General features: G+C 40.7%; 1 protein-coding gene across 4 annotated transcripts in view; it reads right to left on the bottom strand.

Annotated features, from left to right (window-relative positions):
• Nucleotides 1–25,883, bottom strand: part of NSD3 (nuclear receptor binding SET domain protein 3) — a 1,671,583-nt gene that overhangs the window by 1,571,060 nt on the left and 74,640 nt on the right. For all 4 annotated transcript variants that reach the window (XM_053718034.1, XM_053718036.1, XM_053718037.1 and 1 more), the window contains one exon: nt 5,988–6,730. In XM_053718034.1, the coding sequence (XP_053574009.1) occupies nt 5,988–6,686 (699 nt within the window). In that variant the 5' untranslated portion in view covers nt 6,687–6,730. The remainder of the gene's footprint in view (nt 1–5,987; nt 6,731–25,883) is intronic.

Genomic DNA, 25,883 nt, shown 5'->3' with positions numbered 1-25,883 from the left:
GGGGGAATACGATACCAAATGAAGCCTTCTAGGAACTTTTCCAACTACTTTCAGATCCTCACACATGCATCTGCATGTCTTGCTCTGAAAAGTAACTGTGCGGTAATGGCGCGAAAATGAGGCTCAGCCTACAACTGGGAAGGCCCTTCCTGACTGGAAAAGGTGTCTAACACAGTGCCTGACGTTAAAAAACGTTCCCCAAGTTTATAAGTGTGAATTACCAGCATAAACATGTATAAAATGCCCAAATAAAGCAATCGATTTTGCCCATAAAAGTGTCTACCAGTTTTATAACCCATATTAATCCCTTTATTCTGTTTGAGACTAAGAAAATGGCTTACTGGTCCCCATGAGGGGAAATGACAGCCTTCCAGCATTACACAGTCTTGTTAGAAATATGGCTAGTCATACCTTAAGCAGAAAAGTCTGCTAACTGTTTCCCCCAACTGAAGTTACTTCATCTCAACAGTCCTATGTGGAAACAGCAAACGATTTTAGTTACTGTCTGCTAAAATCATCTTCCTCTCACAAACAGAATTCTTCATCTTTTTCTGTTTCAGAGTAAATAGTACATACCAGCACTATTTTAAAATAACAAACTCTTGATAGTAGAATAAAAAAAACTACAACTAAACACCACATACTCTTAACCATCTCCGTGGAGATGTTGCCTGTGCAACGGCAAAGAGAATGACTGGGGTGGGCGGAGCCTAGGAGGGACTATATGGCCAGCTTTGCTGGGACTCTTTGCCATTTCCTGTTGGGGAAGAGATATTCCCACAAGTAAGGATGACGCCGTGGACCGGACACACCAATGTTGGAGAAATTGGACAAACAGTTGTGTTAATGTAAATTTTTAGTCTGAAGATTATTATTTGTAACACTCAGTATGTGGATTTTATTTAAAATACAGGAAAAAACATTTCATTTTTTATATGATTAGTCGAATAAATCGGAAAAAAAAACAAAAAAATTGGCCGATTAATCGATTATGAAAATAATAGTTAGTTGCTGGCCAAGTTTCTTTATAACATGTCTAAGTGCTATATGCACCTAACACAGGTATTCAGGGGACATTATATGCACAGTTTAGCCAATATTCAAATTATATATCTTAAATAAGAGTGGGTCACTTTAAATTCCAAGCACCATTGTTAAGTATAGATGTTAAATTAACCAATGAAAAGGTATAGGGTGTTTAAAAACCCTGCATGTAATGGTGGCACATTGTCTATGATTAAGGCTGTCAGGGCCGAAGCGTGTAAGACGTGCCTGGCATGTTCATACTTGTTTTAAACTTTATATTCCATGTTAGCCAAATGTATTCTTATTCTAATCGATAATAAAGCCTATATTTTAGCAGCTCCGTCCTACCATTTATTGATGGCATACCACCCACTTGATTATCTGAGGTACTCTGAGATCCTCCCTGATGACTGATGTACGCCTCTGCTGTGACATTGTCCAGCTGAAATCAGATGAACAATTCCTACCTAAGGTTGAATTAAATGTACAGAGCCCTGAAAGTCACATAGAGTTTAAGTATATTTATTGATAATTTCACATCCCGAGGAGACAAAACCCTTTGTGTCCTCCGCAAACCTAAGACTGTCCCCCAACCTTGTGGTTAGTGTCTATCATGTCCACTGTCAAGAATAACCAAACAATGGAGGCCCTTTGGACAAGAGATTGAGTTGCAACAACAACAACAACTGTTTCGTCTTCTGATTTTCTGAGACAGATCCTCTTAATCTTCATTCCCCTGCTGAAAAAGTGACAGCTGCAAAAGCATCAGAAGAAATCAGGCAAAGGGAACCGAATCTGAAGCAGCCACTATAAGATTTGTAATTTCAATGCATTGACCAGCAGTAAGTAGGGAAGTGTGGAGAATTTGAGCACATTATACATGTTCCAGTTTGGTCCTATGTTTTTCTTTGGAACTATAAAGAGGTTAGAGTAGAACCCCTGATTGTGTTTTATTGTTGGAAACAGAAAATAACTCCCTTTGTTTCCAAGCCCACTACTCAACAAAGCGAAAGTTTGGCCTTGATAGAATCTCCATCAAGAAGGTCTGGATCAAAATCTGAGTCTATATATCTGAAAAATAATTTAGCAATATTATTATCAGGTATTTGTAGAGCGCCAACAGATTCCGCAGCGCTGTAAACATAGTCGGTGTACAGGATAGCTTTTGTAGGGGTCAAGTGGGTAGAGGGCCCTGCCGAAAGTTTCACTGTTTTAGTCGGCTCTTATTAAACGATCTGTAAACAGCTGGGCCCATAGGCTTACAATCTAAGGGGTTCAAGGGGAAAGCAATGGCGTTAGGAAAGGTTAGTGTTGGTTGCATGCATCCCTGAATAGTAGAGTTTTTAGGGAGTGTCCCATAGACTTCTCACATACCTTCTAAAACAGTTTAAATCTACCCCCACCAGAGCCTTCTCTGAAGTGGGGGTCTGGACTTCTTTGTCTGTTTGGCCTTGGATCAGGATGATAGAGGTTTACAGAAAATCTTGGGTGAGGAGGGAAAAGTATTTTGAAACTCAGAAAAAAGAAACAAAAACACCCTAGACTTTTTTAGTGCAGTAAGAAATCACCCTTACCACTAGTGACTATGGCAATTATGCCCATCTAGCAGATACATCAAAAGCAGTTCTCTTAGCATGTCTACTGCTGCATCACAAAAAGTTGTTATTGAGGCATTTCAAACAGTTATGACTCCTCTTCAAGGATGCATCTCCAGACACCAGCTGTAAAATGTTGCCACACAAAACAAGTTAGCTGCAGCGATACAAGCTACACTGATAGCTGGGCGAAACAGAAATCCTGCCAGTTGGAAGGACCGCTTATGAAACCCTTCAGCTTTCTATCCATAAGGTGAATAAGAGGAACTGTCCTCTGAAGTAATGGAAGCCCGCCTTGCAAGTGTAGAAATTGCCTTATCCACTTTAGGAACTGAAGCTAGAGGGCTTCTTAGGAATGCCCATAGTAAGGTATGAATATATGCTAGATTGAAATTAAGGAAACATCAAACCCCAAAGCTTCTGAAGGGGTGTCCTACGTCTCGGAAAGCCAATCCTCATAAAATAAATCATCTGGCTTAAAAGTATCCCCACTTCACAGCAGGGGATTTAGTTTAGTCATTTCTTGGGGGGAAGCCACTGACGTGCTAAAGGCCTGCCAAACAATCTCCTTGTGCTACATGCATGGCACCTGGGTTTAACAAGAAATCTTCAGATATTATTAGAGTAAATACATTTTTTTTCCAAATTTACCCCGAGGGGCACAGCCTTGAAGTTCAACAGACCCCTGAACACACTGATAAAGGGCAGCGCAGTAAATCCTTGTCACGGGATATATACAGCTGAGCAGGAGTCATACCATTATATCAGTCTGGTCCTGAATAAATAGAACAGTACAGCTCTGAAATACCATACAATGCCTCTCTGAATGAGAGACTTGGCAAACCACAGACGTATTTTTCAGCTTAGGGTGGGCCTTGTCAGTGAGGTGCAGCCATATCCTCTAAGCACATTGGGCCATTGCCCAAACATCTGGTTTCCCAAGGGTCATAATTTGCAAACATAAAAAGAAATGAGTGTTCAACAAGGGAACAAACAAAAGCATAATAGCTTGTTATATGGCTAGTTTCCACCCCAGAAGAAGCCTCTTTATGCCCAGCATGTGCTTTTCACAGACAACTTTCCTGTAGCATATCAGTCTAATCCTAAATAAACAGAAGAGTCAAGACACGAAATACCAAGAGACGTGGCAAACCACAGACGTACGTTTCGGCCTAGTGTGGGCCTCATCAGTGAGGTGTAGTCATATCCCTACAATACATACAGTACAATTACACAACAAAAGTTACAAAACTTTCAGATGGACCTGCATAGAGAGGGTTCTGACTCCACCTAGAGGAGGCGACAGGGAGAGGCTACTGGCCAAACAAGAGGTCTATTGGATAATCACCCTAAAAACTAGATATCCACAAGGGTTAAATTCATCTTATGACCTAATTAACTTTTGGCAGTAGCCTCCCACTGTCCCCAGGTATGCTGATCATTGGGGTCCTACATTTAAACCATTAGTCCCCTTTTGATGATAATACGGACATTAGACCGTTTTAGGACATTAGATACTCTTCACGCACTAAAAATAAACCCTCTTGATAGGTAACCTTTTCTAGTTTAAGGGCCATAGAATACAGTATCAGTCTCCAGAAAAGTAAACTTCTTTTTGTAAACTGTTAAAGTTTTGCCTAAAGGTTACATTACACAAACCATACACAATGAGACCAACAGCTTTGCACTTATATATTTATGAAGTGGCTATAATATATGGACCTACAGCTAGGTCAGTCAGGTTAGATGTTTTTGTACATACACACAATTATAGTCAATACATGTGTGTAAAAATGTAACCAGTAGTACTGAATACTGTTTAATTCATCTGATATCTGGTGTATGGCCATGCGAAGTGTGTAGGAATTAGGATTCAGGGACTAATCATTATGAACTTAGTATTATGAAACAAACTGTTATAAAGATCACAGCTCCTTTCAAATCAAATAGGAATGTATCTATTAATATATGTATAAGTTTTTGTTGATCGCTATTAATTGCTCACATGAGTAATACCCCATTTGGGTCAAAAGTTTTGAATTCATATTGAAGTTCACTAAAATATTGAAGAAGATTTGCCTCTGAGTCCATCATGACATGGTTTTGGTAGCAGCACAGCAGTGTCCATAAGCATTTGAATATGTATTTATGTTAATAGATCATTTAACATAGATTTATACCGGTCATCACTATTCCGTATAATAACTAGGGTCTGTGCAGTCAGGTATATTTCACCGTTCAGTGGTCCAGTTATTTAAGAAGCAATAACACTTGCCTGTAATTTTATGGTTTGCAATTGGTATGATAACCCTGTATGGATAAAGTAAGGGTTAATTTGAACCAAGACATGTCAACCAATAGAGGTCAATTTACACTTTTAAGAGGCTGGGAGTTTTCCTGAACTTCATAAGCTTTGACAACGGCGTACAGCCGAAACGCGTCAGCTAAGTTTGCTGACTCCTTTTTTATTCTGCAATACATGTGTGTATTCTGAATCTTTTAACCGCATTTGGAATAAAGGTTATTTCTTAAGAAGCCGGTGCTCTGCTCATTCATTTTGTAGTCATATCCCTCTAAGCACTTTGGGAACGGGGTTATCCTTAGGGAGACTTCCCCAAGGATCATAATTTGCATACAGGAGAGAGAGGCTACTTCTAGTGTGGTAAATAGCCATAGAACAAGCTATTACACTATTGTTCGTTCTCTGGTTGAGCACTTCTCTCTTTTAGTGTATGCAAATAATGAACCTTGGAGAAGCACAGTGCCAAGGATCTAACAATCAGAAACAATCTGTAAACCAGAGGATTGGCGGAAAAATCCACATTTTACATTGGAGGCCTGTAACATCTCCACACCTGAAAAAGATTATCATTGCGTTGCTAAACAACTGTTATCTTCTCTGTCAAGGAGGAACTCTGAAGAAAATGTGTCTCAGATCAGTTAGAGAACCCACTATTAACCAACATGAAGATTGTCATTTCTGAATTAACCTTACTCCATCTTGGAGACAAAAAAAAAGCCTGACGAAAGGAGAGACGGAGGGATTTAAGTTTGGGTATGTAGGAGTGTATTCTCTTATTGTACAGGAGCCTAATCCCACAGGATGATCTGTGAATTCTCACCATATTATGAAAGACAGAATATGAGCAGATTTGTTATTTAGCTGATCTCTCTGTTTTCTTTTAAGGGGCAGTGTACTACTATACTGCTTTTTTTTGGGGGGGGGAGCCAAAAAAATGTAAATATCTTCTAACAGGTGGTGCACAGTGATCGTTATGTCCCTTAGAAAATTAAAATCTTCCTTTAACATGTGAGTTAATAAAATATGTAATTAACCAATATAAAGTGAAATTGTAGCTAACTTACATTTGCATCCTCAAGAGAATCCAGTTTTGGTATGTTTGACAAAATTGGCTCAGCATTCACTGCCTCAGGAAGATGGTGGTGAAGGTGACGACTGCTCTTCTTTCTATCCCTTCTCTCTTTCCGTCGTTCATGTTTTTTCCTAGCTATCTCATTGGCATGGAATTCATTAAGAAGGTCCCCACAGAGAGAGGACTCAAACATTTCCCTTCCATTTTGAATGGTTTTTGTTATCCTTAGCTTAATATCTGGTGAACCAGTCTTCTTTTGACAGGTAGTAGAGGGAAAGGGAGATTGTAAGAAGACAGGAGATGTGGTGGTCTTGGGGGGGGTATCTTTACCCAAGCCTTCATGAGACTGGACTGCTGTAGTCTCAAGTTGGTAATATTCCAATGTGGTCAAACTCCTACTGCTGTAACCATTAGCTGAACCATTTGAAAACTGAGAATGGGCTACAAATTTCTCTTGAGGTTCATAATCTAATAAAGATGGGTAACCATTGGTGATAGGAGATAAGTCCTCTGTAGTGGGAGTGGGGTAATGAAAGTCAGGCTGTGGGCCAGAATCATAAGGTGTGCGTCCACCCTCATCAGCTTGGTCACTGCTGCTGGCATCATCCTGCCGGTTGTTGGCAGAGTCGATAAGTTGAGGCGGCTGCTGGATTGTGTTTCCCATGATCCCTTGCATGAAAGAGAAATCCATTGTCGTGCTCAGGCATCATTAGCTTTCCCTTTCTCTCATAGGGCCTAAGGAAAAAAAAAAAAGAGACAAGTTAGAAACTATGAAAGTATTCGCCCAAAAAAGTCCAATATTTCTCAATTACATCACCATCCAAACATTTTGTTTTGTAGTACATATTTTAATTAATATCTGAAAGGGAACGATGAACCACTATAATTATAGCTTGATTAAAAGGGACATTAAACATAAACAAAAAAATATATATACATATATATATATATATATATATATATATATATATATATATATATATATATATATATATATATATATACAGGAGAAAAAGTAACACATGGCGCCAGCACTGTTTCTTTAAAAATAGAAAAATCTTTATTGAGGTGTCATCTTAGAAGGACAGCAACGTTTCGGATCACGTAGACCCTTAGTCATGCTATGGAATGTAATACTACACAGCGTTAAATAGGGTAAGTACCTTAATTGCAAAACATTAACTCTATAAATGCTGATCATCATTATCAGAGCATAAATGCTTCTACTGCCATCTGCAGGTCAGAGTTATACATTACTCCTAAATAGGTTTATGCAAAATATTGTACTCATTAATAAAGAATTTTAAGTATACAAGTGCTGCATTATTAGATCATGAGATCTAAACCTTAACAATAATTACATATATACACATATCAGATATAAAATATACAAAAAACCATGATGGGAAATATATCATAAAAACAAATGGAGATCATAATCTCTGTTTAGGCCTGTAGGATGCAGAGTACAGGTTCTTTCGTTCATTAAAATTAAAAGCACACTTTGGCAATGAAAGCAATGTTGTTGTCCATAATGAATCAACTAATATTGACAATGCCATGTTTAATTTAAAATCTTTGAATTTAAGAAATAAATCTGCCTAAACAGAAAAATAATATCTCTTATGTTGAAAGGCAGGCTCTTAGAGATTTGGCTAAAAACAAAAATATTACCATTAAAAATGCAGATAAGGGTGTGGCGGTGGTTGTATTAGACACTGAATATTATATACAAGAGATTGTAGATCAGTTGTCGGATGGTGGAATATATCCGACATTAGATGGGGATCCTTTATTTGATATTTAAAAAGAAATTAAAACGGTGCTAGATACTGTTGTGAAAAAACATAATTTATGTAAGAACTTACCTGATAAATTCATTTCTTTCATATTGGCAAGAGTCCATGAGCTAGTGACATATGGGATATACAATCCTATCAGGAGGGGCAAAGTTTCCCAAACCTCAAAATGCCTATAAATACACCCCTCACCACACCCACAATTCAGTTTTACAAACTGTGCCTCCTATGGAGGTGGTGAAGTAAGTTTGTGCTAAGATTTCTACGTTGATATGCGCTTCTCAGCATTGTTGAAGCCCGATTCCTCTCAGAGTACAGTGAATGTCAGAGGGACGAATAGGCAAGCAGTGGGGTGATAAAGAAAGGAGTAGAAAGCATCAACAAAGGAAATTTGGAAATAATTGTGCTTTAGAAAAAAAATCATAACCACCATAAAAAGGGTGGGCCTCATGGACTCTTGCAAATATGAAAGAAATTAATTTATCAGGTAAGTTCTTACATAAATTATGTTTTCTTTCATGTAATTGGCAAGAGTCCATGAGCTAGTGACATATGGGATATCAATACCCAAGATGTGGAGTCTTCCACTCAAGAGTCACTAGAGAGGGAGGGAATAAAAATAAAAACAGCCATTATCCGCTGAAAAAATTAATCCACAACCCAAAAAAATAAGTTTATTTCATTTTTGAAAGAAAAAAAACTTAAAACAAAAGCAGAAGAATCAAACTGAAACAGCTGCCTGAAGAACTTTTCCACCAAAAACTGCTTCCGAAGAAGCAAATACATCAAAACGGTAGAATTTAGTAAATGTATGTAAAGAGGACCAAGTCGCCGCTTTGCAAATTTGATCAACTGAAGCTTCATTCTTAAAAGCCCACGAAGTGGAGACTGATCTAGTAGAATGAGCTATAATTCTCTGAGGTGGGGCCTGACCCGAATCCAAATAAGCTTGATGAATCAAAAGTTTCAACCAAGAAGCCAAGGAAATAGCAGAAGCCTTCTGACCTTTCCTAGGACCAGAAAATAAAACAAATAGACTGGAAGTCTTCCTGAAATCTTTAGTAGCTTCCACATAATATTTAAAAGCTCTTACCACATCCAAAGAATGTAAGGATCTCTCTAAAGAATTCTTAGGTTTAGGACATAAGGAAGGGACAAGAATTTCTCATTAATGTTGTTAGAATTCACAACCTTAGGTAAAAATTTAAAAGAAGTCCGCAAAACTGCCTTATCCTGATGAAAAATCAGAAAAGGAGACTCACAAGATAGAGCAGATAGCTCAGAAACTCTTCTAGCAGAAGAGATAGCCAAAAGGAACAACACTTTCCAAGAAAGTAGTTTAATATCCAAAGAATGCATAGGCTCAAATGGAGGAGCCTGTAAAGCCTTCAGAACCAAATTAAGACTCCAAGGGGGAGAAATTGATTTAATGACAGGCTTAATACGAACTAAAGCCTTTACAAAACCGTGAATATCAGGAAGTATAGCAACCTTTCTGTGAAATAAAACAGAAAGAGCGGAGATTTGACCTTTCAAGGAACTTGCAGACAAACCCTTATCCAAACCATCCTGAAGGAACTGATATTCTTATTAGATACCACCTTAGGTAAAAACCCAGGTTTGGTACGCAAAACTACCTTATCTGCATGGAAGATCAGATAAGGGGAATCACACTGTAAGGCAGATAACTCGGAAACTCTACGAGCCGAGGAAATAGCTACCAAAAACAGAACTTTACAAGATAAAAGCTTGATATCTATGGAATGAAGAGGTTCAAACGGAACCCCTTGGAGAACTTTAAGAACCAAATTTAAACTCCATGGCGGAGCAACTGGTTTAAACACAGGCTTGATTCTAACTAAAGTCTGACAAATAGCCTGAACGTCTGGAACATCCGCCAGACGCTTGTTCAAAAGAATAGACAGAGCAGAAATCTGTCCCTTTAAGGAACTAGCCGACAATCCCTTCTTGGAGAAAAGATAATATACTGGGAATCCTGACTTTACTCCATGAGTAACCCTTGGATTCACACCAATAAAGATATTTACGCCATTTCTTATAATAGGATTTTCCTGGTGACAGGCTTTCGTGCCTGAATTAAGGTATCAATGACTGACTCGGAGAAGCCACGCTTTGATAAAATCAAGCGTTCAATCTCCAGGCAGTCAGTCACAGAGAAATTAGATTTGAAAGGTTGAAAGGACCCTGAAGTAGAAGGTCCTGTCTCAGAGGCAGAGTCCATGGTGGAAGGGATGACATGTCCACCAGATCTGCATACCAAGTCCTGCGTGGCCATGCAGGTGCTATCAAAATCACTGATGCTCTGTCCTGCTTGATTTTGGCAATCAGACGAGGGAGCAGAGGAAATGGTGGAAACACATAAGCCAGGTTGAAGGACCAAGGCGCTGCTAGAGCATCTATCAGCGTTGCCTTGGGATCCCTGGACCTGGATCCGTAAAAAACAGAATTTATGCTTACCTGATAAATTACTTTCTCCAACGGTGTGTCCGGTCCACGGCGTCATCCATAACTTGTGGGAATATTCTCTTCCCCAACAGGAAATGGCAAAGAGCACAGCAAAAGCTGTCCATATAGTCCCTGCTAGTCTCCGCCCACCCCAGTCATTCGACCGACGGACAGGAGAAAAAATAGGAGAAACCATATGGTGCCGTGGTGACTGTAGTTAAAGAAAGAAATTCATCAACCTGATTAAAAAACCAGGGCGGGCCGTTGACCGGACACACCGTTGGAGAAAGTAATTTATCAGGTAAGCATAAATTCTGTTTTCTCCAACATTGGTGTGTCCGGTCCACGGCGTCATCCATAACTTGTGGGAACCAATACCAAAGCTTTAGGACACGGATGAAGGGAGGGAGCCAATCAGGTTACCTAAACAGAAGGCACCAACCTTTCTCCCAAAAATAGCCTCCGAAGAAGCAAAAGTATCCAAATTTGTAGAATTTGGCAAAAGTGTGCAGGGAAGACCAAGTCGCTGCCTTACATATCTGATCAACAGAAGCCTCGTTCTTGAAGGCCCATGTGGAAGCCACAGCCCTAGTGGAGTGAGCTGTGATTCTTTCAGGAGGCTGCCGTCCGGCAGTCTCATAAGTCAATCTGATGATGCTTTTCAGCCAAAAGGAAAGAGAGGTAGCAGTAGCTTTCTGACCTCTCCTCTTGCCAGAATAAACGACAAACAGAGAAGACGTTTGTCTAAAATCCTTTGTTGCTTCTAAATAGAACTTTAAAGCACGAACTACATCTAAATTGTGTAACAAACGTTCCTTCTTTGAAGCTGGATTCGGACACAAAGAAGGCACAACTATTTCCTGGTTAATATTCTTGTTGGAAACAACCTTTGGAAGGAAACCAGGTTTAGTACGCAAAACAACCTTATCTGAATGGAACACCAGATAGGGCGGATTACACTGCAAAGCAGATAGCTCAGAAACTCTTCTAGCAGAAGAAATAGCAACCAAAAACAAAACTTTCCAAGATAACATCTTGATATCTATGGAATGTAGAGGTTCAAACGGAACCCCTTGAAGAACTGAAAGAACTAAATTCAGACTCCAGGGAGGAGTCAAATGTCTGTAAACAGGCTTGATCCTGACCAAAGCCTGAACAAAAGCTTGAACATCAGGCACAGCTGCCAGACGTTTGAGTAACAAGACAGATAAGGCAGAAATCTGTCCCTTTAGAGAACTCGCTGATAATCCCTTATCCAAACCTTCTTGGAGAAAGGAAAGGATCCTAGGAATTTTGATCTTACTCCATGAGAATCCCTTGGATTCACACCAACAGATATATCTTTTCCATATTTTATGGTAAATTTTTCTAGTTACAGGTTTTCTGGCTTGTACCAGATTATCTATTACAGAATCCGAAAACCCACGCTTAGATAAAATCAAGCGTTCAATTTCCAAGCCGTTAACTGGAGGGAAACTAGATTTGGATGTTCGAATGGACCTTGTACTAGAAGATCCTGTCTCAAAGGTAGCTTCCATGGTGGAGCCGATGACATATTCACCAGGTCTGCATACCAAGTCCTGCGTGGCCACGCAGGAGCTATCAAGATCACCGAGGCCCTCTCCTGCTTGATCCTGGCTACCAGCCTGGGAATGAGAGGAAACGGTGGAAACACATAAGCTAGGTTGAAGGTCCAAGGCGCTACTAATGCATCCACTAGTCTCGCCTTGGGATCCCTGGATCTGGACCCGTAGCAAGGAACCTTGAAGTTCTGACGAGACGCCATCAGATCCATGTCTGGAATGCCCCATAATTGAGTCAACTGGGCAAATATCTCCGGGTGGAGTTCCCACTCCTCCGGATGGAATGTCTGACGACTCAGATAATCCGCCTCCCAGTTTTCCACTCCTGGGATGTGGATCGCAGATAGATGGCAGGAGTGATCCTCCGCCCATCTTATGATTTTGGTCACTTCTCTCATCGCCAGGGAACTCCTTGTTCCCCCCTGATGGTTGATGTAAGCAACAGTCTTCATGTTGTCTGATTGGAATCTTATGAATCTGGCCTTTGCTAGTTGAGGCCAAGCCCTGAGAGTATTGAATATCGCTCTCAGTTTATCGGGAGAAGAGACTCTTCCCGAGACCATAGCCCCTGAGCTTTCAGGGAGTTCCAGACCGCGCCCCAGCCCACTAGACTGGCGTCGGTCGTGACGATGACCCACTCTGGTCTGCGGAAGCTCATTCCCTGGGACAGGTGGTCCTGGGTTAGCCACCAACGGAGTGAGTCTCTGGTCTTCTGATCTAATTGAATCACTGGAGACAAGTCTGTATAGTCACCATTCCACTGTTTCAGCATGCACAGTTGTAATGGTCTTAGATGAATTTGCGCAAAAGGAACTATGTCCAATGCTGCAACCATCAACCCTACTACTTCCATGCACTGAGCTATGGAAGGTCGTGGAACAGAGTGAAGAACTTGACAAGCGTTTAGAAGTTTTGACTTTCTGACATCTGTCAGGAAAATCTTCATTTCTAAAGAATCTATTATTGTCCCCAAGAAAGGAACTCTTGTCGACGGAGACAGGGAACTTTTTTCTATGTTCACTTTCCATCCGTGAGATCTGAGAAAGGCCAGAACGATGTCTGTGTGAGCCTTTGCCTTTGAAAGAGACGACGCTTGTATCAGAATGTCATCCAAGTAAGGTGCCACTGCAATGCCCCTTGGTCTTAGAACCTCTAGAAGGGACCCGAGTACCTTTGTGAAAATCCTTGGAGCAGTGGCTAGCCCGAATGGGAGAGCCACAAACTGGTAATGTTTGTCCAGAAAGGCGAACCTTAAGAACTGATGATGATGATCTTTGTGGATAGGAATATGTAGATACGCATCCTTTAGATCCACGGTAGTCCTAAATTGACCCTCCTGGATTGTAGGTAAAATCGTTCGAATAGTTTCCATTTTGAACGATGGCACTCTGAGAAATTTGTTTAGGATCTTTAAATCCAGAATTGGTCTGAAAGTTCCCTCTTTTATGGGAACTACAAACAGATTTGAGTAAAATCCCATTCCTTGTTCCACAGTTGGAACTGGGTGTATCACTCCCATTTTTAACAGGTCTTCTACACAATGTAAGAATGCCTGTCTCTTTATTTGGTTTGAAGATAAGTGAGACATGTGGAACCTTCCCCTTGGGGGTACTTCCTTGAATTCTAGAAGATAACCCTGAGAAACTATTTCTAGTGCCCAGGGATCCTGAACATCTCTTGCCCAAGCCTGAGCGAAGAGAGAGAGTCTGCCCCCTACTAGATCCGGTCCCGGATCGGGGGCTACTCCTTCATGCTGTTTTGGTAGCAGCAGCAGGCTTCTTGGCCTGCTTACCCTTGTTCCAGCCTTGTATCGGTTTCCAAGCTGGTTTGGTTTGTGAAAGCATTACCCTCTTGTCTAGAGGCTGCCGAGTTGGAGGCCGGTCCGTTCCTGAAATTGCGAAAGGAACGAAAATTAGACTTATTCTTGGCCTTGAAAGGCCTATCTTGTGGAAGGGCGTGGCCCTTACCCCCAGTGATGTCTGAGATAATCTCTTTCAATTCTGGCCCAAAAAGGGTTTTACCCTTGAAAGGGATATTAAGCAATTTTGGAAGATACATCCGCTGACCAGGACTTTAGCCAGAGCGCTCTGCGCGCCACAATTGCAAACCCTGAATTTTTCACCGCTAATCTAGCTAACTGCAAAGCGGCATCTAAAATAAAGGAATTAGCTAACTTAAGTGCGTCAATTCTGTCCATAACCTCCTCATACGGAGTCTCTCTACTGAGCGACTTTTCTAGTTCCTCGAACCAGAACCACGCTGCTGTAGTGACAGGAATAATGCACGAAATAGGTTGCAGGAGGTAACCTTGCTGTACAAAAATCTTTTTAAGCAAACCCTCCAATTTTTTATCCATAGGATCTTTAAAAGCACAATTATCCTCGATAGGAATAGTAGTGCGCTTGGCTAGTGTAGAAACTGCCCCCCTCGACCTTAGGGACTGTCTGCCATAAGTCCTTTCTGGGGTCGACCATAGGAAATAATTTCTTAAAAATAGGAGGGGGGACAAAAGGTATGCCGGGCTTCTCCCACTCCTTATTCACTATGTCCGCCACCCGCTTGGGTATAGGAAAAGCGTCGGGGTGCACCGGAACCTCTAGGAACTTGTCCATCTTGCACAATTTTTCTGGAATGACCAGGTTGTCACAATCATCCAGAGTAGATAGCACCTCCTTAAGCAGTGCGCGGAGATGCTCTAATTTAAATTTAAATGTCACAACATCAGGTTCTGCCTGCTGAGAAATTCTACCTGAATCAGAAATTTCCCCATCTGACAAAACCTTCCTCATGGCCACTTCAGATTGGTGTGAGGGTATGACAGAGCAATTATCACCAGCGCCCTCCTGCTCTACATTGTTTAAAACAGAGCAATCGCGCTCTCTCTGAAATGCAGGCATTTTGGATAAAATATTTGCTATGGAGTTATCCATTACTGCCGTCAATTGTTGCATAGTAACAAGCATTGGCGCGCTAGAAGTACTAGGGGTCTCCTGCGTGGGCAAAACTGGTGTAGACACAGAAGGAGATGATGTAGAACTATGTCTACTCCCTTCATCTGATGAATCATCTTGGGCAACTTTACTATCTGTGGCAGTACTGTCCTTACTTTGTTTGGACGCTATGGCACAATTATCACACAATTTTGAAGGGGGAGACACATTGGCTTCCATACATACAGAACATAGTTTATCTGAAGGCACAGACATGTTAAACAGGCTTAAACTTGTCAATAAAGTACAAAAAACGTTTTAAAACAAAACCGTTACTGTCTCTTTAAATTTTAAACAGAAACACTTTATTACTGAATATGTGAAAAACTATGAAGGAATTGTTCAAATTTAACCAAATTTTCACCACAGTGTCTTAAAGCATTCAAAGCATTGCACCCAAAATTTCAGACCTTTAACCCTTAAAATGAGGAAACCGGAGCCGGTTACAGTTTTAACCCCTCTACAGTCCCAGCTACAGCCTTTGCTGCGACTTTACCAAACCCAGGGGGGTATACGATACCAAATGAAGCCTTCTAGGAACCTTTTCAACTACTTTCAGACCCACACACATGCAGCTGCATGTCCTGCTCTCAAAAGTAACTGCGCAGTAATGGCGCGAAGATGAGGCTCTACCTACTAAAAGGAAGGCCCTTCCTGACTGGGAAGGTGTCTAAACCAGTGCCTGACGTAAAAAAACGTTCCCCAAAGTTTATAAAGTGTGAATTTCAACATTAAGCTGTATAAAATGCCCAAATAAAGCAATCGATCTAGCCAATAAAAGTGTCTACCAGTTTTATAGCCCATATTAAGCCCTTTATTCTGTTTAAGACTAAGAAAATGGCTTACCGGTCCCCATGAGGGGAAATGACAGCCTTCCAGCATTACACAGTCTTGTTAGAAATATGGCTAGTCATACCTTAAGCAGAAAAGTCTGCCAACTGTTTCCCCCAACTGAAGTTCTCATCTCAACAGTCCTATGTGGAAACAGCAAACGATTTTAGTTACTGCTGCTAAAATCATAATCCTCTCACAAACAGAACTCTTCATCTTTTTCTGTTTCAGAGTAAATAGTACATACCATCATTATTTTAAAATAACAAACTCTTGATAGTAGAATAAAAAACTACAACTAATCACCACATACTCTTCACCATCTCCGTGGAGATGCTGCTTGTTCAGCGGCAAAGAGAATGACTGGGGTGGGCGGAGCCTATCAGGGACTATATGGACAGCTTTTGCTGTGCTCTTTGCCATTTCCTGTTGGGGAAGAGAATATTCCCACAAGTTATGGATGACGCCGTGGACCGGACACACCAATGTTGGAGAAAGGAAGTTTGGCGTTCTGGCGAGAGGCCATGAGATCCAGTTCTGGTTTGCCCCAACGTTGAACCAATTGTGCAAACACCTCCGGATGGAGTTCCCACTCCCCCGGATGAAAAGTCTGTCGACTTAGAAAATCCGCCTCCCAGTTCTCTACACCTGGGATATGGATAGCTGATAGGTGGCAAGAGTGAATCTCTGCCCAATGAATTATCTTTGAAACTTCCAACATCGCTAGGGAACTCCTTGTTCCCCCTTGATGGTTGATGTAAGCCACAGTCGTGATGTTGTCCGACTGAAATCTGATGAACCTCATTGTCGCTAGCTGAGGCCAAGCCTGAAGAGCATTGAATATCGCTCTTAGTTCCAGAATGTTTATTGGAAGGAGGGTCTCCTCCTGAGTCCACGATCCCTGAGCCTTCAGGGAGTTCCTTGGCTGGCATCTGTCGTTACTATTGTCCAATCTGGCCTGCGAAAGGTCATACCTTTGGACAGATGGGCCCGAGATAGCCACCAGAGAAGAGAATCCCTGGTCTCTTGATCCAGATTTAGTAGAGGGGACAAATCTGTGTAATCCCCATTCCACTGACTGAGCATGCAGAGTTGCAGCGGTCCGAGATGTAGGCGGGCAAGCGGCACTATGTCCATTGCCGCTACCATTAAGCCAATTACTGCCATACACTGAGCCACCGAAGGGCGAGAAGTAGAATAAAGAACACGGCAAGAATTTAGAAGTTTTGATAACCTGGTATCTGTCAGGTAAATCGTCATTTCTACAGAATCTATCAGAGTTCCCAGAAAGGAAACTCTTGTGAGAGGGGATAGAGAACTCTTCTCTTCGTTCACTTTCCACCCGTGCGACCTCAGAAATGCCAGAACTATGTCCGTATGAGACTTGGCAATTTGGAAATTTGACGCCTGTATCAGAATGTCGTCTGCTATGCTACTGCTATGCCCCCGTGGCCTTAGGACCGCCAGAAGTGACCCCAGAACCTTCGTAAAGATTCTTGGAGCTGTAGCTAACCCAAAGGGAAGAGCTACAAACTGGTAATGCCTGAGAAACCGATGATGATCTTTGTGAATCGGAATGTGAAGATAAGCATCCTTTAAATCCACTGTAGTCATGTATTGACCCTCCTGGATCATAGGTAGGATAGTACGAATAGTCTCCATCTTGAATGATGGGACCCTGAGAAATTTGTTTAGGATCTTGAGATCTAAGATTGGTCTGAAGGTTCCCTCTTTCTTGGGAACCACAAACAGATTTGAATAGAAGCCTTGTCCCTGTTCCTCCTTTGGAACTGGGTGGATCACTCCCATAACTTGGAGGTCTTGAACACAATGTAAGAATGCCTCTCTCTTTATCTGGTTTGCAGATAATTGTGAAAGGTGAAATCTCCCTTTTGGAGGGGAAGCTTTGAAGTCCAGAAGATATCCCTGGGATACAATTTCCAACGCCCAGGGATCCTGGACATCTCTTGCCCAAGCCTGGGCGAAGAGAGAAAGTCTGCCCCCTACTAGATCCGTTACCGGATCGGGGGCCAATCCTTCATGCTGTCTTAGAGGCAGCAGCAGGCCTTTTGGCCTGCTTACCTTTGTTCCAAGCCTGGTTAGGTCTCCAGACCGACTTGGACTGGGCAAAAGTTCCCTCTTGTTTTGTATTAGAGGAAGTTGATGCCGCGCTCGTCTTAAAGTTTCGAAAGGCACGAAAATTAGTCTGTTTGGCCCTTGATTTATTAGACCTGTCCTGAGGGAGGGCATGACCTTTTCCTCCAGTGATATCAGAAATGATCTCCTTCAAACCAGGCCCGAATAGGGTCTGCCCCTTGAAGGGAATATTAAGAAGCTTAGACTTTGAAGTAACGTCAGCTGACCATGATTTAAGCCATAGCGCCCTACGCGCCTGAATAGCAAAACCAGAATTCTTAGCCGTTAGTTTAGTCAAATGAACAATGGCATCAGAAACAAATGAATTGGCCAGCTTAAGTGCTCTAAGCTTGTCAAGTATATCGTCCAATGGGGTCTCTACCTGTAAAGCCTCTTCCAGAGACTCAAACCAGAAGGCCGCCGCAGCAGTGACTGGGGCAATGCATGCAAGAGGCTGTAGAATACAACCTTGTTGAATAAACATTTTCTTAAGGTAACCCTCTAACTTTTTATCCATTGGATCTAAGAAAGCACAACTGTCCTCGACGGGGATAGTAGTACGCTTAGCTAGGATAGAAACTGCTCCCTCCACCTTAGGGACCGTTTGCCATAAGTCCCGTGTGGCGGGATCTATTGGAAACAATTTCTTAAAAATAGGAGGGGGAGAGAACGGTACACCTGGTCTATCCCATTCCTTAGTAATAATTTCTGAAAACCTTTTATGTATTGGAAAAACATCAGTGTCAACAGGCACTGTATAGTATTTATCCAATCTGCACAATTTCTCTGGCACTGCAATGGTGTCACAGTCATTCAGAGTAGCTAAAACCTCCCTGAGCAACACGAGGAGGTGTTCAAGCTTAAATTTAAATGTTGCCATATCAGAATCAGGTTGAATCATCTTCCCTGAGTCAGAAACATCACCCACAGAAAGAAGCTCTCCTTCCTCAGCTTCTGCATATTGTGAGGGGGTATCAGACATAGCTACTAAAGCGTCAGAGTGCTCTGTATTTCTTCTAACCCCAGAGCTGTCTCGCTTTCCTCATAACCCAGGTAGTCTGGATAATACCGCTGACAGTGTATTATCCATGACTGCCGCCATGTCTTGTAAAGTAAACGCCATGGGCGCGCTAGATGTACTTGGCGCCTCTTGAGCGGGAGTCCCTTGAGCAGGAGTCAAAGGCCCTGACACGTGGGGCGAGTTAGTCGGCATAACTTCCCCTTTGTCAGATTCCTCTGGTGATAAATTTTTTAAAGACAGAATATGGTCTTTATAACTTAAAGTGAAATCAGTACATTTGGTACACATTCTAAGAGGGGGTTCCACCATGGCTTCTAAACATAATGAACAAGGAGTTTCCTCTATGTCAGACATGTTTAAACAGACTAGCAATGAGACCAGCAAGCTTGGAAAACACTTTACAGAAAGTTAAAAAGCAAAAAATAAAAACGGTACTGTGCCCTTAAGAAAAATAAAAAAGGTCAGAATTTGAAAAACAGTGAAAAAAAGCAGTAAATCAAACAAAATTTTTACAGTGTGTATAATAGGCTAACAGAGCATTGCACCCACTTGCAAATGGATGATTAACCCCTTAGTTTCAAAAACGGATCAAAAAAACAAAATAGACGTTTTTTACCAGTCACAACAAACTGCCACAGCTCTACTGTGGCCCTACCTTGCCATACAAACGACTTTGGAAAGCACCAAAACCCTTCAGAGAGGTCCTAAGCATTCAGGGAACACCTTCAGGGAAACTGGATGTCTCAGTCTACAAAAGCTAATGCGCATTTAGGCCCCTCCCACTCCTGTCTACACAGTGAGAGGCCTAACAAAACTATTCCTAGGCAAATTTTAGCCAGCCATGTGGAAAAAACTGGGCCCCAATAAAGTTTTATCACCAAAAAGCATATAAAAAACGTTTAAGCAATCCCAGCAAACGTTTTATATTTCAGTAATTTGAAAAAAATAATAAGAGTATTACCTCTAATAGTAAGCATGATACTAGTCGTTATTAAATCACTGTAATCAGGCTTACCTTAAATAAATCCGGTATCAACAGCATTTTCTAGCATATAAATTTCTCTAGAAAAATTTAGACTGCACATACCTCATAGCAGGATACCCTGCACGCCATTCCCCAAGCTGAAGTTACCTCTCTCTTCAGTTATGTGTGAGAACAGCAATGGATCTTAGTTACAACCTGCTAAGATCATTAGAGACCACAGGCAGACTCTTCTTCTATTTTCTGCCTGAGACCAAAATAGTACAACTCCGGTACCATTTAAAAATAACAAACTTTTAAATTGAAGAAAAAAAACTAAATTACACCACATCTCTCTAACTGCTTCCATGCTTGTCAAGAGCTGCAAAAGAATAACTGGAGGTGGCAGTTAGGGGAGGAGCTATATAGACAGCTCTGCTGTGGGTGATCCTCTTGCAGCTTCCTGTTGGGAAGGATAATATCCCACAAGTAATGGATGATCCGTGGACTGGATACACCTTACAAGAGAAACCTTAATCTGCCCCCTACCAGCTGAGCTGGAATGAGAGCCGCACCTTCATGCGGACTTAGGGGCAGACTTTGGTTTCCTAAATGGCTTGGATTTATTCCAATTTGAGGAAGGCTTCCAATTGGAAGCAGATTCCTTGGGAGGAGGAAAGTGGTTAGAAGCCTTAGATTTACCCTTAGGTTTTTTATCCTGAGGCAGAAAAACTCCTTTTCCTCCAGTGATAGTTGAAATAATAGAATCCAACTGAGAACCAAATAAATTATTACCTTGGAAAGAAAGAGATAGTAATCTAGATTTAGATGTCATATCAGCATTCCAAGATTTAAGCCACAAAGCTCTTCTAGCTAATACAGATAAAGACATGGATCTAACATCAATTTTGATAATATCAAAAATGGCATCACAAATAAAATGATTAGCATGTTGCAGTAAGCGAGTAATGCTAGATATATCAGGATCCAATTCTCGTTGCGCTAAATTCTCCAACCAAAAAGTTGAGGCAGCCGCAACATCAGCCAAAGAAATAGCAGGTCTGAGAAGATGACCTGAATATAAATAGGCCTTCCTTAGATAAGATTCAAGCTTCCTATCTAAAGGATCCTTTAAGGAAGTACTATCTTCCATAGGAATAGTGGTACGTTTAGCAAGAGTAGAAATAGCCCCATCAACTTTGGGGATTTTTTCCCAAAACTCTATAGATTTTGCTGGTAAAGGATACAATTTTTTAAACCTTGAAGAAGGAATAAAAGAACTACCTGGCTTATTCCATTCCCTAGAAATCATATCAGAAATAGCCTCAGGAATAGGAAAAACCCCTGGGGAAACCACAGGAGGTTTAAAAACAGCATTTAAACGTTTATTAGACTGAACGTCAATAGGACTGGTTACCTCAATTATCCAAAGTAATTAACACTTCTTTTAATAAAAAACGCATACAGTTGCAAGAAAAGTATGTGAACCCTTTGGAATGATATGGATTTCTGCACAAATTGGTCATAAAATGTGATCTGATCATCATCTAAGTCACAACAATAGACAATCACAGTCTGCTTAAACTAATAACACACAAAGAATGAAATGTTGCCATGTTTTTATTGAACACACCATGTAAACATTCACAGTGCAGGTGGAAAAAGTATGTGAACCCTTGGATTTAATAACTGGTTGAACCTCCTTTGGCAGCAATAACTTCAACCAAACGTTTCCTGTAGTTGCAGATCAGACGTGCACAACGGTCAGGAGTAATTCTTGACCATTCCTCTTTACAGAACTGTTTCAGTTCAGCAATATTCTTGGGAAGTCTGGTGTGAATCGCTTTCTTGAGGTCATGCCACAGCATCTCAATCGGGTTGAGGTCAGGACTCTGACTGGGCCACTTCAGAAGGCGTATTTTCTTCTGTTTAAGCCATTCTGTTGTTGATTTACTTCTATGCTTTGGGTCATTGTCCTGTTACAACACCCATCTTCTGTTGAGCTTCAGCTGGTAGACAGATGGCCTTAAGTTCTCCTGCAAAATGTCTTGATAAACTTTGGAATTCATTTTTCCTTCGATGATAGCAATCCGTCCAGGCCCTGACACAGCAAAGCAGCCCCAAACCATGATGCCCCCACCACCATACTTCACAGTTGGGATGAGGTTTTGATGTTGGTGTGCTGTGCCTCTTTTTCACCACACATAGTGTGTGTTTCTTCCAAACAACTCAACTTTGGTTTCATCTGTCTACAGAATATTTTGCCAGTACTGCTGTGGAACATTCAGGTGCTCTTGTGCAAACTGTAAACGTGCAGCAATGTTTTGTTTGGACAGCAGTTGCTTCCTCTGTGGTATCCTCCCTTGAAAACCATTCTTGTTTAGTGTTTTACGTATTGTAGATTCGCTAACAGGGATGTTAGCATTTGCCAGTGACTTTTCTAAGTCTTTAGCTGACACCCTAGGATTCTTCACCTCATTGAGCAGTCTGCGCTGTGCAGTTGCAGCCATCTTTACAGGACAGCCACTTCTAGGGAGAGTAGCAGCAGTGCTGAACTTTCTCTATTTATAGACAATTTATCTTACCGTGGACTGATGAACAGCAAGGCTTTTGGAGATACTTTTATAACCCTTTCCAGCTTTATGCAAGTCAACAATTCTTAATCGTAGGTCTTCTGAGAGCTCTTTTGTGTGAGGCATCATTCACATCAGGCAATGCTTCTTGTGAAAAGCAAACCCAGAACTGGTGTGTGTTTTTTATAGGGCAGGGCAGCTGTAACCAACACCTCCAATCTCATCTCATTGATTGGACTCCAGTTGGCTGACATCTCACTCCAATTAGCTCTTGGAGATGTCATTAGTCTAGGGGTTCACATACTTTTTCCACCTGCACTGTGAATGTTTACATGGTGTGTTCAATAAAAACAAGGCAACATTTCATTCTTTGTGTGTTATTAGTTTAAGCAGACTGTGATTGTCTATTGTTGTGACTTAGATGATGATCAGACCACATTTTATGACCAATTTGTGCAGAAATCCATATCATTCCAAAGGGTTCATACTTTTTCTTGCAACTGTATACTCAATTTTAAATAAATAAGTAGATTTGTCAGTGTCAATGTCTGAGGAAGGATCCACTGAATCAGGTAGATCCTCATCAGAAGAGGATAAATTATTATGTTGCTGGTCATTTGAAATTTCATCAGCTAAATGAGAAGTTTTAAAAGACCTTTTACGTTTATTAGAAGGTGGAAATGCAGACAAAGCCTTCAGAATAGAATCAGATACAAATTCTTTAAAATTTACAGGTATATCATGTACATTAGAAGTTGAAGGAACTGCAACTGGCAATGTACTATTACTGATGGAAACACTATCTGCATGTAAAAGTTTATCATGACAACTATTACAAATGACATTTGGTGGAATCATTTCTACACTTTTACAACAAATGCACTTAGCTTTGGTAGAACCGATGTCAGGCAGCAATGTTCCAGCAGAAAATTTTGAGACAGGATCAGACTGGGACATCTTGCTCAATGTAAGAGAAAAAACAACATATAAAGCAAAATTATCTATTTCCTTATATGACAGTTTCAGGAATGGGAAAAAATGCAAAAGCATAGGCCTCTGATAGAGAAAAAAGCAAAAGGCAAACATCAATGGGGTATTGAAATAATGAAGAAAAAAAAAAAGTATGACACACAACGTAACGTAAACTTTTTTGGCGCCAAAAATAACCGGAAATGACACACTCGCGTCACTAATGACGCCGCCGTGTGAAAGGTCTCAGCGTCACGTATGACGCCGGAAATGACAAAGTTGCGTCATAAACGTCTTGTTTCACGCCAAAAAAAAAATTTGCGCCAAGAATGACGCAATAAAGTTTAGCATTTGACGCACCCGCGGGCCTAATACCCGCAATAGCAAGAAGTACTCAATTGAAAAAAAGACTAAACCCCAGGTAAGAAATAAATTTCTTAAAATGTTTAAATTCCCCAAATATGAAACTGATAGTCTGCTGAAGGAAATACATGAACTTGACTCATGGCAAATATAAGTACAATACATATATTTAGAACTTTATATAAATGCATAAAGTGCCAAACCATAGCTGAGGTGTCTTAAGTAATAAAAAACATACTTACCAAAAGACACCCATCCACATATAGCAGATAGCCAAACCAGTACTAAAACAGTTATTAGTAGAGGTAATGGTAAATTGAGAGTATATCGTCAATCTGAAAAGGGAGGTAGGAGATGAATCTCTACGACCGATAACAGAGAACCTATGAAATAGACCCCCGTTAGGGAAATCATTGTATTCAAATAAGTGATACTCCCTTCACGTCCCTCTGACATTCACTGTACTCTGAGAGGAATCGGGCTTCAACAATGCTGAGAAGCGCATATCAACGTAGAAATCTTAGCACAAACTTACTTCACCACCTCCATAGGAGGCAAAGTTTGTAAAACTGAATTGTGGGTGTGGTGAGGGGTGTATTTATAGGCATTTTGAGGTTTGGGAAACTTTGCCCCTCCTGGTAGGATTGTATATCCCATATGTCACTAGCTCATGGACTCTTGCCAATTACATGAAAGAAATAATATCACAAAAAATCTAGCAAATTATCTTATAAAAATAGACCCCATCACCCCGGTTTTCTATACACTACCCAAAATTCATAAAAATCATAATAACCCCCCCCCCCCCGGTAGACCAATTGTCGCCAGCACAGATGCTGTATTTTCTCATATTGCAATATTTCTTGCTAAAATTCTTAATCCCCTTGCTGCTAAACAATTATCTTTCGTTAAAGATACAGGTGATCTCATTGAAAGGCTTTCTCATGTTCCCGATGTGGGTAATGATATCCTCTTTACATTTGACGTTGTCAGCCTATATACTTCCTCACGAGGCAGGTATTCAAGCTACTCTTGAATTGATTAAACAAGAAACAAATTTTTCTATACCACAGTGTAATTTTATTCAAGATCTACTTAACATACTATTGTATCTTAATTATTTTCTTTTCCAGGATACCTTTTATTTGCAAAAACGAGGGACCGCTATGGGTTCTAATATGGCCCCTTTATACGCCAACATTTTCGTCAGTCAATTCGAAAAAAGAATGGTATATACTAACCAAATTTTTAAAACAAATTGCAGATTATGGCTTCGCTATATTGACTATGTGTTTGGCGTATGGAGGGGTCCTATAACATCCCTGGAAAATTTTGAAGAGGAACTTAATACATGTACTAAAAGTCTCAGATTTACACTTAATTTTTCACACACCTCAGTGAATTACCTTGATACTATTATATATAATAAAGATTCAGCTCTTATCACAGATCTGTATATTAAGCATACCGATCGTAACACATTGCTTCACTATAATAGTTATCATCCGAAGGTTTTTTCTTCTATTCCAAAATGTCAATTTATTAGAACTATTAGAAAGAAATGTACAAGATACAGATTTACAAGACATTAGACTTGAGGAAATGGCTGACAAATTCAAGAAAAGGGGTTACCCCCCCGCTATGATAACCAAATGCAGGAGCGAAGCTGTGAGCGACACAAGAACTAGAATCAAGAAAGATACTAAACAAGTTATTTTCACTTCTGAATTCAGCCGATATAGTAAAAATATTGCCAAGATCATAAAGAAATACTGGTATCTTTTGTAAATTTAAGCTACATATACCAGAATTCAATAACCCCTCTATGTATTCCTATAGAAGGGTTAAAAATATCAGGGACACTTTGGTTAAGGCTGACATAGGAGGTTTAAACACTAATAAAATCACCTATCTTACAACTCCCAAAAAAGGCTCATACCCCTGCCTACACTGTGCGCAATGCAATGCCATAATAAAAGGCAAACATGTAGCACAATTAGACGACAGAAAGGTTCGAGAAATTAATGGGTATTACACCTGTGATACTAATTTTGTAGTTTATCTACTAAAATGCCAATGTGGGAGGGGCTATATAGGGGAGACGATACGCCCCATTAGAGACAGGATTAGTGCCCACAAATGTTCAATTAGATGTGTGGATAAAACTCCCCCGGTCTCTTCACATTTCTTAGAAAT

The sequence above is a fragment of the Bombina bombina genome, chromosome 6, assembly GCF_027579735.1.
Source record: "Bombina bombina isolate aBomBom1 chromosome 6, aBomBom1.pri, whole genome shotgun sequence".
In the NCBI taxonomy this organism is placed as follows: Eukaryota; Metazoa; Chordata; class Amphibia; order Anura; family Bombinatoridae; genus Bombina; species Bombina bombina.
This window is presented reverse-complemented; position numbering and strand designations above follow the sequence as displayed.